Source organism: Anthonomus grandis, chromosome 2 (genome assembly GCF_022605725.1).
Source record: "Anthonomus grandis grandis chromosome 2, icAntGran1.3, whole genome shotgun sequence".
Lineage (NCBI taxonomy): Eukaryota > Metazoa > Arthropoda > Insecta > Coleoptera > Curculionidae > Anthonomus > Anthonomus grandis.
The window spans coordinates 3,974,978-3,993,635 of NC_065547.1; the positions used below are offsets into that span (position 1 = coordinate 3,974,978).

Genomic DNA, 18,658 nt, shown 5'->3' on the forward strand with positions numbered 1-18,658 from the left:
AATTTTTAGTAATTAATGACCATCGCTCTAAATAATTAACCAAACAGTCAGCATAATTTGCACAAGGTACCTGATTTAACGACGATCCATGCGTTTCTGGGATGGGTACTTCCGGATTCCTTCCTCTTCATTCTTGTACCGAGATCGTGCTGTGGGTCGGCTCGAAGCTAAAAAAGAATTCCTATTTCTAGCCTGATAATTGAAACGTGGTGTCGACGATGTAGATCCAGCAGCAGAGATGGACTGGGTGGTTATATTTTGTGTTGGTCTCGAAAATTTTGGCGGCTTCTTTTTAAGTGACGCTCCTAACCTCTTTGCTTCTTTGGAAATCTTCAATTTCTCTGGGAAATCCACTCCAAACAAAAAGGAATCAACTGGACACGCGTCTAAGACTTCTCGTATGGACGGGTCCAAAGATGGAACAATCAAGTAGCTTCGATGACATGAAATAGAATGAAAAACATCTGCAATTATAATCACCAGCTCTTTTTAAAATTTCCTCTGTTGTCTGAGTTGATTTAGACTTGGATATATAATTGAATGGCACCGCCAAAGCGCTCAGAATCGCCCCTAACTGATTTAGAACCTTTACTAAAAAAACCTCTTGCCTCAATACAGCCGAGCCCAAGCAGATCTTAATTTCAGCATTTGAGTCCGGAGGGTTCAATGCATTACAGTCTTTTAACAAAGAATATGAATCAATAGCCAATTTTCGAGTCTCATTATCCAGGCCTTTTGTCAAAAACACTGACAATAGCTGCTGAATATCAGCGTGAACCTCTCTGGTCCATTATTGGTTGATCCTTTTCCTTCAAGGAGGGCCAATAAAGCATTAGCAGGTTTTTGATCCGCTCCAAGCTGGGCAAGAGGAATATTCATCTCCTTATCCTTCAGAGTGTTCAGACTGATCAGATTCACCTGAAAGCCAAAATGGAACGACTCAGTAAATCCGATCCCCTGTATAAATCGCAGAAACCCAAAGCAGGCAGTGCTTTAGGCCAGAGCAGTATAAAAACACAAACAAACATCAACACGTTTGCGTAAAAATGCTCTTATCAGTTCTCGCAACTATTTTCGTTGGGTATCGGCAAAGTTTACATAATTATAATACGGTGCATTCTTGTATGAATAAAAAATACATTTTAGTAGGAAATGTTCTTGTAAGGATAAAAATGAAATCATTTCTGTGGGAAATGAAATTTATAGATACCAAAAACTCGATAGTCCAGTAGGACTACGTCTTAGTTTACACACCGTTTCTGTAGGAAACGTGTGTTTTTAAAGAATGCATTATTGCCTTTACTCATAATATAATAATAATAATAATAATAATAATAATAGACAGTTTATATTTCCTCATAAGATATTACATATGCTCACTCATAGATATAAATAAGTTTACAATATAAATACAAAGAAAAAGAAATCCATCAGTGTATATTAATTCAACATGTAACTGTAAAGAGGAAATAAAGGTCATGTTTCAGCTACCCTCAGAAGAAGGAGCTGTTAAGACCTTGAATATTACACTTATAATTTAAAAAAAAATATCGCGAACCGCATTATAAACTGTACGAGTAGCATGCATACCCTACATCCATAACTAACCGAAAAGAAAAGAAATCTAAATTATCCTAGCTTATTTATTATTTACTAATAGGAGGCAGGAAAGGAGGAACGAGGGGTACAGGTATATTAACTATATTTCTGTTGTACTCTTATAGTAGAGAAAAATATACATATAAAAATTTATATTTCCAAACGCCCGCCAGATCCAAACACGGAATCCCGACACAAAAGAGCAAAACCAGGGCGACTTATTTACCAGAGATGTCAGTATTAAAAAGAAATAACATAAATTATTTCAATGCATTAAATATTATTTTGTTTAGATGAAAGAACCATTTTTATTGATTTTTTAAAAGCCGATGTAGATTTAGAAAAATCCCAAATTTTGTATTTATTAATTTTGGACACAATATTGTAAGAAAATGACTTTTTAAAGATTTCTTTCTTATGTAAAGGTATAGACAAAAGGTCATGTCTGCGAATATTTATATTGTGAACGTCAGTGCGGTGTCTGAGCTTAATATAGAGATATGGTGGTGCTTTAAATTTTATTATTTTATAAAAAAAACATATGGAGTGCAACTCTCGGCGATTTAACATATTAAGCCATTTAAGATCGACTAATTTATGAGATACCCTTTCCCTACGTCTAATTCCACAAATAAACCTTATGCACGAGTTCTGTAATTTTTGAATTCTTGCAGAGTTAGCGCAGTCTAAAAATGGTCCATATACTGTATCTGCATAATTAAAATGGGATAGAATTAATGAGTCGCATAAAATTTTTTTTGTTTCTTTTGACAAATAAGATCTATGCTTGTAAAGTTTTTTTAGCATTGAAAATCCTTTCTTAAGACAACTTGTAATGTGATCTGTGAACTTTAGCTTGACATCTATGATTAGGCCTAGAGTTTTAGTTGAGACATGAAAAGGGATAAGTTCTCCATTAAGAATTAGCTGGACATGATCCAAAACCGCCCTTCTGCTATTATCACCACAAAATAACATTGCCACGCTCTTGGCTGGATTCAATTTAAGAGAATGATCTGTCGAGACTATTTACTAGAGCAAGGTCAGCATTCAAACAAAAATTAGCTCTTTCAATATTACTAGCATTAAATGACAAATATAATTGTGTGTCATCGGCGTAGAGATGGTATTTACAGAATTGCAATTTATCCATAAAAGCCGACGTAAAAATGCTATACAACAAAGGACCCAGAATGCTACCCTGTGGGACGCCAGACCTTACTATTGCCACCCTAGACTTATCTTCTCCAATTAAAACTCGTTGTATTCTATCACTTAAAAAAGATAAAATTAATTTAGTAGCTGCAGTATTAAAACCGAAATAATGTAAAATATTAATCAAAAGTTCATGATTTAGCATATCAAATGCTTTAGAGTAATCAAGCTGTATTAAAATCATTGCATCACCCCTGTCCAAACTGGCGACAACCTCATCAGTGACGTCAGTAAGAGCGGTAACACAGCTAAATCCCTTTCGAAATCCCGACTGTTTTTGTAATATAATATTCTTATCAGTAACATAGGCGGTAATTTGTTTTTCCATTACTTTTTCCAAGATTTTTGAAAGGGCTGGTAAAATTGAAATTGATCTAAGTTCGCCATAATTTAAAAGATTATTTTTTTTAGGAAGTGGCAAAATAAAAGCAGATTTCCAAGATTTTGGAAAGTACGAGTTTAACAAACAACTATTTATAATATGGGTAATAAATGGTATTATAAATGGACAAAAAAGAATTATTAATGTTGTGTTTATATTATCAGGCCCAAACGCCTTAGATTTAAGTTTAATAATTAAATTTGATACTAAATTTTCATCCACTGGTGTAAAAGAAAATAATGGTGGAAACTTCTGATTAGATTTATAGAAATTGAAGGTTTCTTTTGTCGGAGGAGTAATATTAGAAGTTAAATGACTGAACCAGTCGTTAAGTTCATCGACTTTTTTTAGATGTTCGGGAATTTGTCTAGATTTGTAATTTATTATATTCAGTTTATAAAGCTCCTTCCATTTGTCTTGAGTAGTGCAGTTTTGAAATTTGTTATTTAAATAAGCCTTTTTTTCATTACGTACGGCGGTGGTGGTAAAATTTCTTATCTGCTTATAATAGTTCCAATGTTCCAAATTTCTTGTTTTTCGAAAGCGCATTAAAGCCCGATTTCTGTGTTGCTTCATTATTTTTATATTATCAGTAATCCATGGACAGTAAGGTCTATTTTTACAAGTTTTAACAGTAAGAGGTGCGTGAATATCTAGTATATTAAGCATATGATTAGTAAGTATAGACACCTTTTCATCAATATCTTCAGTATCATAAATTTGATGCCAGGGTGCACCTTCTAGATCAATCTGAAAATTATCAAAGTTAATTCGTGTCAAAGGTCTGTAAGAAAACATATTGTTTTCCTTATTTAATTTATTTAGTTGTAGATTACAGTATGTTAAAAAATGATCCGATATATGTATATTTATAATACCAGAGTCAACTAAATTATCCGAATTACAGCATATTAGATCGAGGAGAGTTAACGAACCATTAGAGACTCTCGTTGGTTCAGAAATATACTGTTTTAAATCAAAAGTATCAAGAATCCCATTTAAGTCATCAACCCTACTCGACTCCAACTTAAGCATGTCTACGTTAAAGTCCCCAAAACATAAAATTTTATCACATAATGTGTTAAGATTTATTAAAGTGTCCTCAAACATTGACAAAAATTCACTATAATTTCCCCTTGGCGGCCTATAAATAACTCCAACTATAATTATTTCATTCTCAATCTTTACTTTAACCCATAAATGCTCGATTGCATCAGCACACTCGCGATATATAATTGAGTAATTTAATGTGTTGTGGATATATAAACCAACCCCACCACCTCTAGTGTATCGATCTTGCCTTTCAAAGTTGTATTTTTCAATGAAAGTAGCCTGATCGTCAATGCCCTGAAACAACCAGCTCTCCGTTATGCCAATAACACCGTAGTCCTGGCCCGCCACATGATTCTTAAGAATATCAAAGTTATTAAGAAGTGATCTGACATTAACATGAGCACACAACATAAATTCAACAAATTATAATATAAGTTATAAGGGAGTGGTAAGAAAAGGATCGGATGGGATATATAATATTAAAACAAAGAAAAGCCTCCTAGGAGAAAAAAATAATCTAAAACCACTGTAGTGTAGTAAACGATAATCCTACTTAAGTGCATCAAAACCAAACACTGACCAATCACATTAAACTAAACAATATCCAAATAATTTCTAGCCAAATTTATATTTTTCACAATTGTAGTTATTTTAATGAAGGCTTTTATATAAAACATTAAATTTATGTTTATTTAGTTAAATACAAAAATAAGTTTGTAGTAACAGAAAAAAAGAAGAAAAATTTTGTTATTTGCTAACATTACAAAATGAGAAAAAAATCCTAAGGGTTTAGTAATAGAGCAATAAATGACAGATAAATCAATAGGTGAATTTTTTTTGAAATAACAAACGAAGGTAGAATAATAAAACTTATTTACTTAATAAAACCCTGTTTATGGTTAATTTATATCAACTTACTTAACTGCTATCAGCTAAGCATAATACGTAATGCTACCATTATCAATAAAAATTTACAAAACTCAGGTATTAACTACTTCTGCGAATGAACCCAATAGAAAAAAAAACATAAAAATAAAAAAAAGATATAATATATGAATAAAACATAAAAGTCACCTACTTGCATTGTTCACTTATTGTTATTAGGTCTCCTTCGTCATCAGCCCTATGTACTTCACCACCAGCCTTCACATACACAACTCCAAAATGACACCATGCACTTTTGTCCCCAAACTTAGAAACTGCCGCACTTAGAAGTGTCAGTCTTGCCTTAGTTAAATCTTCTTTCACTACAACTCCCGAGTTTTTTAAACATTTTCGCTGTTTTAAGATTTGCAGCCGTTTGTTAATATCGCGGAATGAGACTAGTACTGCCGGCGGCTGATCCTCTCGCGATCGATTTTTGGCAAAAACTCCGTAGGAATTTTTTATGTCGGACGGAGCAATGTTTATATTCATTTTTTTGGTAAAGAAATTAGAAACTTGCGTGTTAATATTTTCGCCTTCTGTGTACTGAAGTCCAAATATTCGGATGTTTTTATTGCGAGAAAACTGTTCCTGGTCATCGAGTGCCTTGCGCAGGCGATTGTTTTCTTTTTTTATTTTGGAGACTTCGTCATTAAGGGTAGAAATATTTTCCTTAATTTCTTTAAATTTGTCATTAAACATATCTCGAACAGTTTCAACGACCGTTCGAGAGATAGTCTTTCGAAAATCGTCGCTAAGCTTCTCGTTTAATATTTCTGTAATTAAACACCTTAGTTGATCCAGTTCCGCCTTCTTGAACACCATCTTGACAGATGTCAGTTTAGGACGTTTATTACTTTTAGTTTAAATTGCTTTTTCTATGTTATTATGGCACTATTGGAGCAAACTGTAATAGCACTCACTGCTGCTCAACATTAGTCATTCACAGAACATGTAGAACCCTTGTATTTATTACCACAAACTGACAAATTTTGTAAAAAATTCACGGCCAGTGCTTTGCGGGTACGCTACTCTATCAGCGCCATCTCACCGAATCCTAATACCGAATCCTAATATTACATTAGTATGTTCCAAAACCTGTAATCTGAAAAGAAAAGATAAGATGAAATATACTCACTTCCACTTTTTAGAAGATCCTCTAAAAGCTGTTTGAGTTTACGTTTTTTATCTTGTCGTGGATTCATTTTTTAAAAGCACACGCGAACCACAAGCACACCGGACGCACAAAAAATTGCAATGAGCTGATGCGGGATGTAAGAACTGAGATCGAGTGGAGACCGTGGGGCCGAGTAATTCGAGAACGGCAATATGAAATATAATTAGTTTTGCTCAAATTCAAAATTAATTTTTACGTATCCAATCTCTCTAGCTTTCTGCCATATTCTGCCACCAAAATTTAAACATAAATTTTCATGGATATTCTCTTTTAGGAGGCATGCAAGACTTTAACTACCTAAAATCAAACTGTTTCGAAGTAACTTTCGAACTGAGCTGCTGTAAATATCCTCCTGCAGAGAAGCTGCCTGAAGAATGGCATAATAATAAGGAGTCCTTGTTAAGTTTTATGGAAGCAACACACTGGGGCGTAAAAGGTTTGTTTTCTTACGAAAATTTTTAATGCAAATATAAATATTTTCGGGTTTTACAGGTTTGGTTAGGAGCGAAACCGGGGAGCCAGTGCTGGACGCCGATGTGGTCGTAAAAGGGATTAATCACAACATTACCACATCTAATAGGGGCGAATATTGGAGGCTTTTATTGCCAGGGAAATATGAGATGTATGCCAATGCTTTTGGGTAAGGAACAATTTTAGCTTGACACCAGAATAACTTGATTTGAACCCCAGTTCTATGGATAAAAACTCGTTTATTTCATATTTCAGTTTTTACCCTTCAGAAGTTGTTACGGTGACAGTGGAACCGGGAAAAACGACAATACAAAACTTCACTTTGGCCGCCCAAAGTTTAAAAGGTAACAATTTCTTTTATAACAGAGAAAGTAGCGCCGGCGACCGTTGGTACTGGGGGCAATAAGAGTTACGCTCTTTTTAAGGACTCGAATCAATATTATATCATTAAACTTATAGGAATATTTGTCTAGGTTAGGTAGAAAAAGGTTGTTGAGCTCAAAAACACAATTTTTTTATTTATATCACTTCCCATAGGAAGAAGTGGAAACTCGAAAGTTTCGGTGGGGCCGACTATAAGCTTTATCAACTTTTTAGCGGTTTTAATGGTGATGGCCGACGAATCAAACGTTTGAATCTCATTTTGTGTCAATTTTTCGCAATAAATTGTGATCAACATGTTTTAGTATTATTAGTATTGGTTGTGGTTAAATAACATTAATGAATAAGGCTTAAACTAGGAATAACTTAATTTATTAAACTGTCCAGCATTTTTTTAAATACATATGTTTATTTTGTCGAATAATTATTGTTGTCCATATGATGTAATTTTTATTTGAATAAATTTTTTTTTATTAGTAAATAAACATGTGTATTTTTTGTTCTCGTTTCCTCATTTATAAGTCCTGGCCTTGTTCACCCTTAATATATAATGCTGCACATTTCATACATGCATAAAGGCACATAACTAATACTCTAAAACATACATAGATGAAAGACATACATGAGGAGTATCTTTGTGGTTTACAGTAGAATTCCTCTTAACCGGTCACCTCGGGACTGCATACCTGGCCGGTTGCCATTCTGGCCGGTTAATCCAAAGTGTACTTATATATGTGTACATAATACATACTTATATACTTGTACTTATATATGTGTACATAGTTCATTATCTATGTTATGTACATATGTATATGTATTGAAGAGAGTAAGAGTATTACACATATACAGGGCGTTTCACTTTTTTAAAGCAGGACTTTAACAGTATTTAGAAAAATTATATTTAAGGTAGGTTTCTCATATAAATATTGATCGTCAAACTTTTTGTTTCTGAGATACAGGGCGTCAAAGTTTCCCAAAAAAAAAGTTTTTATTTTTTAATATCCGAGCTATCAAAGATATTGAAATCAAAATTGGTATAAACAATTCTAGGATGAAGGGTCATAATCGTAAATAATGTCATGTTTCTACGTTGGTCAGTGGCGGAGATATGACTAATTAATAATGTTAATAAAGTAGCACGCCACTGGATTAAGTCGATTAAACGATAATTTCTAAATAGTGCATTTAATTGTAAACAAAAATGCCCTCTTGATATTTTTTCGTATCTGACTCCGTTTTCTCCTCAAATTGGGTTGTAAAAATCACTTAAGATTTGAAGATAAATTTATTTCAACCGTCTAATAAGTCGCAACATAGAACAATACCACAAATACTTATAACTTATTTATAACAAACAACAGATTACAAGAACACAATAAACAATTAACAAATTTAAAGAAGGTATTCGAAATGTGAACCATTTTCTGCAATACATAATTCACATCAACGAATAACCGAACGTGAAATGTTATTTATATTAATTTATTTTAATAATTTGAATAGTGTGACATGAAATAAAAATAGTGTCATAAAATGTAAATGTTATATTAGTATTATCGTGTCAAATTGCAATTGCGTTCTCAAAAAGTGTTATTTGTTTATTTCTTCTTATCGTTTTTGTGTCAAAATGCCATTTATGTTTTCAAATCAAGAGTTAGCGGATATCCACTTTATTTATGGGATTGCAAATGGAAACTCCGCAGAAGCAGCCCAGGAATATATGCGCAGATATCCGATTAGAAGGCATCCACATCCTTCTGTATTTGTAAAAGTCCATCGACAAATTATTGAGAATGGTTTAGGCAATGTACGAGGAAATGAAAATAATGTAAATTTTCGAATAGAGAGAAATAGGCAACAAATTTTGCGTGAGTTCAACAGCGATCCTACAACAAGTATTAGAAGAGTTTCCGCTGGTTTAGGAATTTCAGCTTCCCGTGTTTACCGAGTGATAAGACGGGATCATAGACGTCCTTATCATTTGCAGCCTGTTCAGGGATTACAACCAGGAGATGAAGAACAAAGAACTGCATTTTGTCGTTGGATTCTTAATGCAGCTAATAATACTCCAGGTTTTTTAAATAACGTGTTGTGGAGCGATGAGTCGTGCTTCACTCGGCGTGGAGTGGTCAATTTCCATAATCAGCACATTTGGGCGCATGAAAATCCACATGGAATTCGACCAAGAAACTTCCAGCATGAATTTAGTGTTAATGTTTGGATTGGAATTTATGACAATCGACTTTTTGGACCATATTTTTTGCCACCACGGGTAAATGCTGCAGCCTTCTTGGAATTTTTAGAACGGGAGCATGCGAATATGTGGGAAGATATTCCTTTAAATTTAAGGAGACGGAGTTGGTTCCAGCTTGACGGTTGTCCTGCGCATTATGGGAGAATTGTGCGAAACTGGTCGGATACCCATTATCCAGAAAGGTGGATGGGTCGTGGAGGGCCAGTAGCGTGGCCTCCACGATCCCCAGACTTAAACCCCTTAGACTTTTCAGTATCGGGATTTTTAAAAGAAAGAGTGTATGCGACACCTGTTCCAACAAGGGATGACCTTATAAATAGAATTTGGATTGCTTGTAATGAAATAGTACCATTTTTAAATAACATTTTACGTTCGGTTATTCGTCGATGTGAATTATGTATTGCAGAAAATGGTTCACATTTCGAACACCTTCTTTAAATTTGTTAATTGTTTGCTGTGTTCTTGTAATCTGTTGTTTGTTATAAATAAGTTATAAGTATTTGTGGTATTGTTCTATGTTGCGATTTATTAGACGCTTGAAATAAATTTATCTTCAAATCTTAAGTGATTTTTACAACCCAATTTGAGGAGAAAACGGAGTCAGATACGAAAAAATATCAAGAGGGCATATCTCCGCCACTGGCCAACGTAGAAACATGACATTATTTACGATTATGACCCTTCATCCTAGAATTGTTTATACCAATTTTGATTTCAATATCTTTGATAGTTCGGATATTAAAAAATAAAAACTTTTTTTTTTGGGAAACTTTGACGCCCTGTATCTCAGAAACAAAAAGTTTAACGATCAATATTTATATGAGAAATCTACCTTAAAATTAATTTTTCTAAATACTATTAAAGTCCTGCTACAAAAAAGTGAAACACACTGTATATGAACATAATATAAAATAATGGAGAAATATTCTTTATATAGTTATGTAATTATTTTTTGAAAAAGTCTGAGATTTTCTTATGTTTTTTAACCTTCAGTGAATTTCTGAATGCGATATCCCTCCATTTTCTAATCACCAAAACGTCTAATGCTGTTGACTCATGTTGCTGCTCAATGTATTTTAATGCAAGTTCCAATACATTTTTTGATTCTTCATGAGAAATCGTTTTTTCCTCTTCAATGTCACTACTCTCATCTCTGGTTCTTTGGTTGCTAAATCTATGATTTCTTCATCATTCAAAAATTCATTTTCAAGGTGATCGTCACAACTTATCATCCAATCTTCCACATCTTTTGGTTGCAATGCTTCGTTACCCGTTAACTTTTGAAGGTCTTGTAGAGTGGATTTGTTTTCTTCTTCTTCAGTCCCTGCAATATTCGAGATCGCAACTAGATTCTCAACATCTAGCCAAAGTTTTCTCCAAGATTTAATAAACGTTGAAGAGGGCATTTCTTGAAATGCTGTAGCTAACATATAGATAACGTCCCTGATATTGATCTTTTTGATGACTTTTTAAAGACCTTTGTCTTCACTCTCCGAGTGTTGCAGAATTTAAGAAACAAGTTTACGCCTGTATCGTCTTTTTAAGCTTTCAATCACTGCTTGGTCCATTGGTTGCACTAAGCTTGTCACATTAGGAGGAAGATAAACTAATTTTATGTCATCTAATACATCGCAGTCATGAGGATGGGTTGGAGCATTATCTAACACTAGAACTGCTTTGATAGGCAAGTTAACAGTTTTTAAATGTTTTTTAACTCTTGGAACAAACTCTAAATTAAACAGGTCTGAATTCATCCACGCTGATTTTTGTGACTTATAATAGACCGGAAGGGACGATGGATTCAAGTTTTTGAATGCCCGTGGTTTAGCAGACTTGCCAATAACGAAAAGAGGAATTTTATGAGTTCCCGCTGCATTCGAACAAACGGCCACTGTAATGCGTTCTTTGTTCTTTTTAAAGCCAGAGGCAGACTGTTCATGGCTGCCTAGAAAAGTTTTTTCTGGTAACATTTTAATGTTTAGCCCGGTCTCGTCCATACTATAAACTTGTTCTGGAGATAATTCCTCTGTTTTAACCATTTCACCAAACTTAGTCTTGAATTCTGTCGCACCTGAAGTATCAGCAGCCAGTTTTTCTCCACTTACATGTGCGAAATGAATTCCGTGTCGCTTTTTCCATCGATTAAGCCAACCATCACTTGCCACAAATTCGCCTCCATTATTAATCTTCTGGTGGATAGCCAGAGCTTTTTCTTTCAAAATTGGGCCGCCAATCGGTGTACCTCTTCGACGTTCCTGAAGAAACCAGATCCACAAAGCTTCATCGACGACCTCGCAAATCGGTTTTTTTCTCGTACAACGGCTGCCCAGATTCTTATCAGATTCCATTTTCGAACAAAACTCCTCAATCGAGTGCCTATCTCTTCGCCAGTCATTTACAGTGCTTTTTCCAACATTAAATTCTGCACAGATTCACCATTATCAATCCGCTTTAACGCTTTTAAACGTGTATCCATCGAAACCACAATTCTTTTGCGCTTTGCACTCATTGTTAAGGAAATAGTTATGTTTTGTACGTACCCACAGCAAGAACAAACCAAACTGATCAAAACGACAAAATAATCCACAAACGTCTGCGGGCAGACCCCGAGTATCGATTTCAATGAATGGCGCACGTCGAAGTTGTTCCAACTTCAACCTGTTTATTTAGTTTATTATAAGGGGCCTTATACGTTATCTATAAAGTTTAAAAATATGTATTTGGGTATTACGCTAAGTAAAAAATTAAATAAAATGTAAAAAATTATCTCACGGCTTCTAAAAAATTAAAAAAAAAAGAAAAATAAATTTTTTAGAAGCACTAAGATTGGTCCGTCCACATTTAGTTTGTGAACGTCCAAATAGTATAAATTTCTTCTTTTTATAATATTTGTTTGTTTTACTCTCCAAATTAAAACTACCATTTCATTTAAATTTCTCCTTTTATTATAACCAATTTAATTAATATTTTTATATTAAGCCTTAATAACAACAAATTTGTGCGTGTAGAATAGCCTTTAAATTTCTAAATTCCTTTGGTTTATGCTGAACGGAGACTTGCGAAGATTTCCGCAACTGTTGTCTTAATCTTACCGCATCACAGATCGTGATTTACTTATCAAACCCGCAACCACTCTTAGTGTTTCAACCCGAATTGGAAGACCCAATAAGTCCAGAGCAGGCCTGCTGAAGCTGGATACAGACACATTAAGGTAAGGATCTTTAAAGGCTGGTTTTTCGACCTTTCGACATTTACTTTTAATCACACAAATACAGTCCACTTTAAATCTCTCACTGAATTGTCTAAATCCACCTTGTGCTTAACTAAAAAGATAAGTAACAACTTTACAAAGAAGAAACAAAAGAAAAAGTTCTTTTTTTCTTACCAGACCAACCAAAGATAATTTTTTAGATTTTATTTAATTTCCAACCCAACCCAAGCCTCACTCAAAACTAGACGAAACCACGAAAACAAGCGTTGAACGTTCAACCGTATCGTCGATACGAATACAAATTGACAAATTCGTTTCTGGGCACATGCACGTGCGCGATTCATTGAAATCGATACTCGGGGTCTGCCCGCAGACGTTTGTAAATAATCCTATCCAACATCATTTATAGTTCAGTTCACAGGGAAATCCCAGCCGAATCGCCTCGCCGATGGATTTCTTGGAAAATATTGCGTTGCGTTCGGCTGTTGTAAACAGGCCGGTTAATCCGTCGACCGGTTAATGCGAACCCGGTTAAGAGGAATTATACTGTATATGAATTTCAAAATTTTGGATGACTTTTTTGTTATTAAAGATCAGAAGCACACAATATAAATAATAAATTAAAAATGTACATTAATTTAGAGCACTTGAGAAACCTTAAAATTTTCTTTAATAACTTCCAACAAAAATTGTACAAAAGTTCTGAGATTTGAAAAAAAATGCACTGAAAAATGATCGAAAAAATCGAGTGTTTTTGTATAATTTCAATTTCATCAAGAAATATACAAAATGCCGAGACTTAAACATAACACACATTTTTATTGAAAAAAGTCACTAAAAATAAATTCTCAATTTTTTTTTGTATAATTTCATAAAAAATTGTAAGGATTCGCAATGGCGGCTCCTTCTTAGGGTCAATTGGTCAATGACCCCCCTAAAATAATCTCATAAAAATACCAATTTTATTAAAAATATCTTTTATCTAAAACTTCACTGTGAATTATAAAATTCTCTAAGCAGTCTGCATTGGCAAAACAAATAAATATATTACTTAACGTCGCGCCTCGCGCTCATCACACAAGTTCGTGGCTGGGCCGTATTTTAAATTGTCCCTATACAGTTCTTATGGCTTATGGAGAAATGCATGTAAAATAGAACAAAGAGGACAGATTCGCATTTCGTGAGCGGGAGTGAGAGTCACCTTTCAGTCCTATATCGCTAACGTAGTCGACGGCCCGACTGGATGAATGTTATGTTTTAGTTAGTTACTGTATTTTAAACAAAGTAATCGTCTGTGTAAAATTTTGCGGAGTTTTCGAAATTGCATTGCGCGGTCATGACGAAAGTAACAGCTCCAATAATCCTGGAATTTTTCTGGGCCTTATCGATTTTGTTTCTGAACTGGATTTAATGTTTAAGGAATATATTGAAAAAAGTACAGTATTTAAAGCAACATCAAAAACAATTCAGAACGATATTTTAGAATCAATGTTAGCCATTGTACATACATACTCATATAATTAAGGAGATTGGCCAGACAAATTTTGTGGCAATTCACGTAGATGAGACCACAGACAGCTCCAATAAAAGGCAGTTGATTGTCATATTACGATATGTATTAACTGGTATTGTACATGAAAGATTTTAGAAATTTGTTAACCCACCAAGTACCACAGCATTTAACTAATGTAATATTGGAAGAACTTCAATTATTAAAAATTAATGAAGCACCTGAAAAATTGATTGCCCAAAGTTACGATGGTGCATCAGTCATGAGCGGTAAACTGGGAGGAGTACAAACAAAAATTAAAGAAATATACCCAAATGCACACTTTATTCACTGCTATGCCCATCAACTTAATCTTATCCTGCAAAAAGCGGCGAGTCAACATAAACGTATAAAAATATTTTTTGCAAATTTACACGCATTTTCGTCCTTTTTCGACCGATCTCCAAAACGTACGATGGTTCTGGATAGAGTGGTTAAAGTAAGGCTACCTAAAGCTGCACCCACTCGATGGGCTTTCAATACAAAATGTGTTGAAATTGTATACACTTATAAAGATGATTTAAAATGTTGCTTAGAGGAAATTATTGATGAGGAGTAAGATGGTAACAATATAAATCAAGCAACTGGTTTAAAAAAACATTTGAAAGATGAGCTTTTTTTATTTTGGTTGAATTTTTTCCATAAAATAATGCCCCATGTTGATATATTGTTTAAACAATTACAAATGCGAGATATTGATGTCATATCTGTTAAAAATTATATACTGTCTTTTAACAACAATATTCAAATAATTAGAAATACTATATTGGAATCAGAACCAAGCACATGAACAGCAAAAAAAAAGAAAAAGTACTACAGCTACAGAGGATCCAAAGCGACGAACTACACTGGAAATTTGTGATATTATTATATCTGAAATAAATCACAGGTTTGATTTCAATGATCATCTCATGATTTTACAGTTATTCTACACAGAGAAATTTGAAGCATACACTACCAACTTTCCGCAAAATATTTTAAATATAATGAAGGATCATTATCCCACAGTAAATATTTCCAAACTAAAATCGGAACTTGAAGTCATATATTGTCGTGAGGATTTTCGCAATAGTGCCAGTAGCCATACTTCAGCTTTTTATTAACATGAATTTGTCTGAAACATTTTCTGAAGCAGTGAAATTATTAAATATTTTTTGCACACTCGCTATGACAACCGTGGAAAGTGAGAGATGTTTTTCTACTTTAAAAAGAGTAAAACATTCCTGCGTAATACGATAAGACAATCTAGACTTAGTGCCTTGTCTATGTTGAGCATCGAGAAAATGCTTGTCAAAAGCATTCCAAAAATCTCGGTAAATATTATTGAGTTTTATCCCAGTCTGTATTTTTTATCTAAAATATAAATGCTAAAAGTTCTTTCAAATACTTTAAAAAATTAATAGCTTGATTTGTTTTTTTTATTAGAGTAAACTATAAGTTTTCAAACCAAAATGACCCCCCTGAAGATTGACCCACGAGCCGCCACTGAGGATTCGCATTAACCGGTCGACGGATTAACCGGCCTATTTACAACAGCCGAACGCAACGCAATATTTTCCAAGAAATTCACCGGCGAGGCGATTCGGCTGGGATCTCTTCGTTATTACGGGGAGATCCCTGTGAACTGAACTATAAACGATGTTGGCTAGGATTATTTTGTCGTTTTGATGAGTTAGTTAATTCTGCTATTTCCTTAACAATGAGTGCAAAGCGCAAAAGAATTGTGGTTTATACTGTGGTGGATACACGTTTAAAAGTGTTAAAGCGGATTGATAATGGCGAATCTGTGCAGAATTTAATGTTGGAAAAAGCTCTGTAAATGACTGGCGAAGAGATTGGCATTCGATTGAGGAGTTTTGTTCGAAAATGGAATCTGATAAGAATCTGGGCAGCCGTCGTACGAGAAAAAAACCGATTTGCGAGGTCGTCGATGAAGCTTTGTGGATCTGGTTTCTTCAGGAACGTGGAAGAGGTACACCGATTGGCGGCCCAATTTTGAAAGAAAAAGCTCTGGCTATCCACCAGAAGATTAATAATGGAGGCGAATTTGTGGCAAGTGATGGTTGGCTTAATCGATGGAAAGAGCGACACGGAATTCATTTCGCACATGTAAGTGGAGAAAAACTGGCTGCTGATACTTCAGGTGCGACAGAATTCAAGACTAAGTTTGGTGAAATGGTTAAAACAGAGGAATTATCTCCAGAACAAGTTTATAGTATGGACGAGACCGGGCTAAACATTAAAATGTTACCAGAAAAAACTTTTCTAGGCAGCCATGAACAGTCTGCCTCTGGCTTTAAAAAGAACAAAGAACGCATTACAGTGGCCGTTTGTTCGAATGCAGCGGGAACTCATAAAATTCCTCTTTTCGTTATTGGCAAGTCTGCTAAACCACGGGCATTCAAAAACTTGAATCCATCGTCCCTTCCGGTCTATTATAAGTCACAAAAATCAGCGTGGATGAATTCAGACCTGTTTAATTTAGAGTTTGTTCCAAGAGTTAAAAAACATTTAAAAAGTGTTAACTTGCCTATCAAAGCAGTTCTAGTGTTAGATAATGCTCCAACCCATCCTCATGACTGCGATGTATTAGATGACATAAACTTAGTTTATCTTCCTCCTAATGTGACAAGCTTAGTGCAACCAGTGGACCAAGGAGTGATCGAAAGCTTAAAAGACGATACAGGCGTAGACTTGTTTCTTAAATTCTGCAACACTCGGAGAGTGAAGACAAAGGTCTTTTAGAAGTCATCAAAAAGATCAATATCAAGGACGTTATCTATATATAAGCTACAGCATTTCAAGAAATGCCCTCTTCAACGTTTATTAAATCTTGGAGAAAACTTTGGCCAGATGTTGAGAATCTACTTGCGATCTCGAATATTGCAGGGACTGAAGAAAAAGAAAACAAATCCACTCTAGAAGACCTTCAAAAGTTAATGGGTAACGAAGCATTGCAACCAGAAGATGTGGAAAATTGGATGATAAGTTGTGACGATCACCTTGAAAATGAATTTTTGAATGATGAAGAAATCATAGACTTAGCAACCAAAGAACCAGAGGAATATGATGAGAGTAGTGACATTGAAGAGGAAAAAACGATTTCTCATGAAGAAACCAAAAATGTAATGCAACTTGCATTAAAATACATTGAGCAGCAATATGAGTCAACAGCATTAGACGTTTTGGTGATTAGAAAATGGAGGGATATCGCATTCAGAAATTCACTGAAGGTTAAAGAACAGAAGAAAATCACAGACTTTTTCAAAAAATAATTACATATTAAACTTACATAGGTACATATGTATATTTGTTGATGTAGCACCTTCATGTATGTAAATATGAAATACATAACTATATAAAGAATATTTCTCCATTATTTTATATTTATTATATTCATATATGTGTAATACTCTCTTCAATACATATACATATGTACATAACATAGATAATGAACATAATATAATATGTATTATGTACACATATATAAGTACACTTCGGATTAACCGGCCAGGTATGCAGTCCGGAGTTGACCGGTTAAGAGGAATTCTACTGTATTTAATTTTTACAAAAATTCTGAGATACAGAGGCTACACAATATTTGTATGTTTTTATTGAAATATTGTACTGGACGTTTTCTAAAATTGTACATAAATTCAATGTTGCTAAGTTATGGAAGTTTTTTATTCTTTAAAATGTGTATAATTTCATCAAAAATTGTACATTTTTATTAAAAAATTATTAGTTACTGGATCATCCTAAAAATGAAAATAAAAATCTAATTCCATATGAAGTTATTGAAAAAAATTTATTAAAAACATTATACAAGATAATCGGTCTGATTTTTTAAAAAATTCCGCAATTCTATAAAAATTCAATATATGTGCATTTTTTTATAAAAAGAAAAATGCTCTATAATGTGACTAAAAAAAATTTATATTTTTTTACATAAATGCATTAAAAATTATAAAGCAATTTAAAACTTAAAACGATTCCTGCATTCAGATATATCAAGTAATTGTACATTTTGATTGAAAAATTGTACTTAACATTTTTTTTGTGATATATAATTGAGATCGAGATATGCAATATTTTTTACTGAAAATTGTACCAAAAAGTTTTTATAAATGTATATTTCTACATACATATAACATCACTAAAAATTCTTACGATTTTTTATATAATTTTGTTTATTTAGCTAATTTGCTACATTAGGCCAGTAAAACTATGGGTCCAACCCGGAACAAATTTGGGACAAGCTGAAATTGTCAGGATACCTTCTGTAGGTTGTCGACAATGTTTCCTAAGAAATCGCACTAAATAGCATGGGCCGTACCACTTTTTTTAAACTCTCATTGAAAAGAGCCCTTTTTCTTGATTAAATTGCCCTATTTACTTTTGTAATTATCTAAAGGAGAAATACGAAAAAAAAATTAAAACCA

The 18,658-nt window shown here is 33.8% G+C and overlaps 1 protein-coding gene across 1 annotated transcript in view; it reads left to right on the forward strand.

Moving 5' to 3' along the window:
* Positions 1 to 18,658, forward strand: part of LOC126733570 (carboxypeptidase D) — a 79,654-nt gene that overhangs the window by 30,225 nt on the left and 30,771 nt on the right. The window contains exons 5-7 of the mRNA XM_050436920.1: positions 6,625 to 6,786; positions 6,843 to 6,990; positions 7,077 to 7,165. Coding sequence (XP_050292877.1) covers positions 6,625 to 6,786; positions 6,843 to 6,990; positions 7,077 to 7,165 — 399 coding nt within the window. The remainder of the gene's footprint in view (positions 1 to 6,624; positions 6,787 to 6,842; positions 6,991 to 7,076; positions 7,166 to 18,658) is intronic.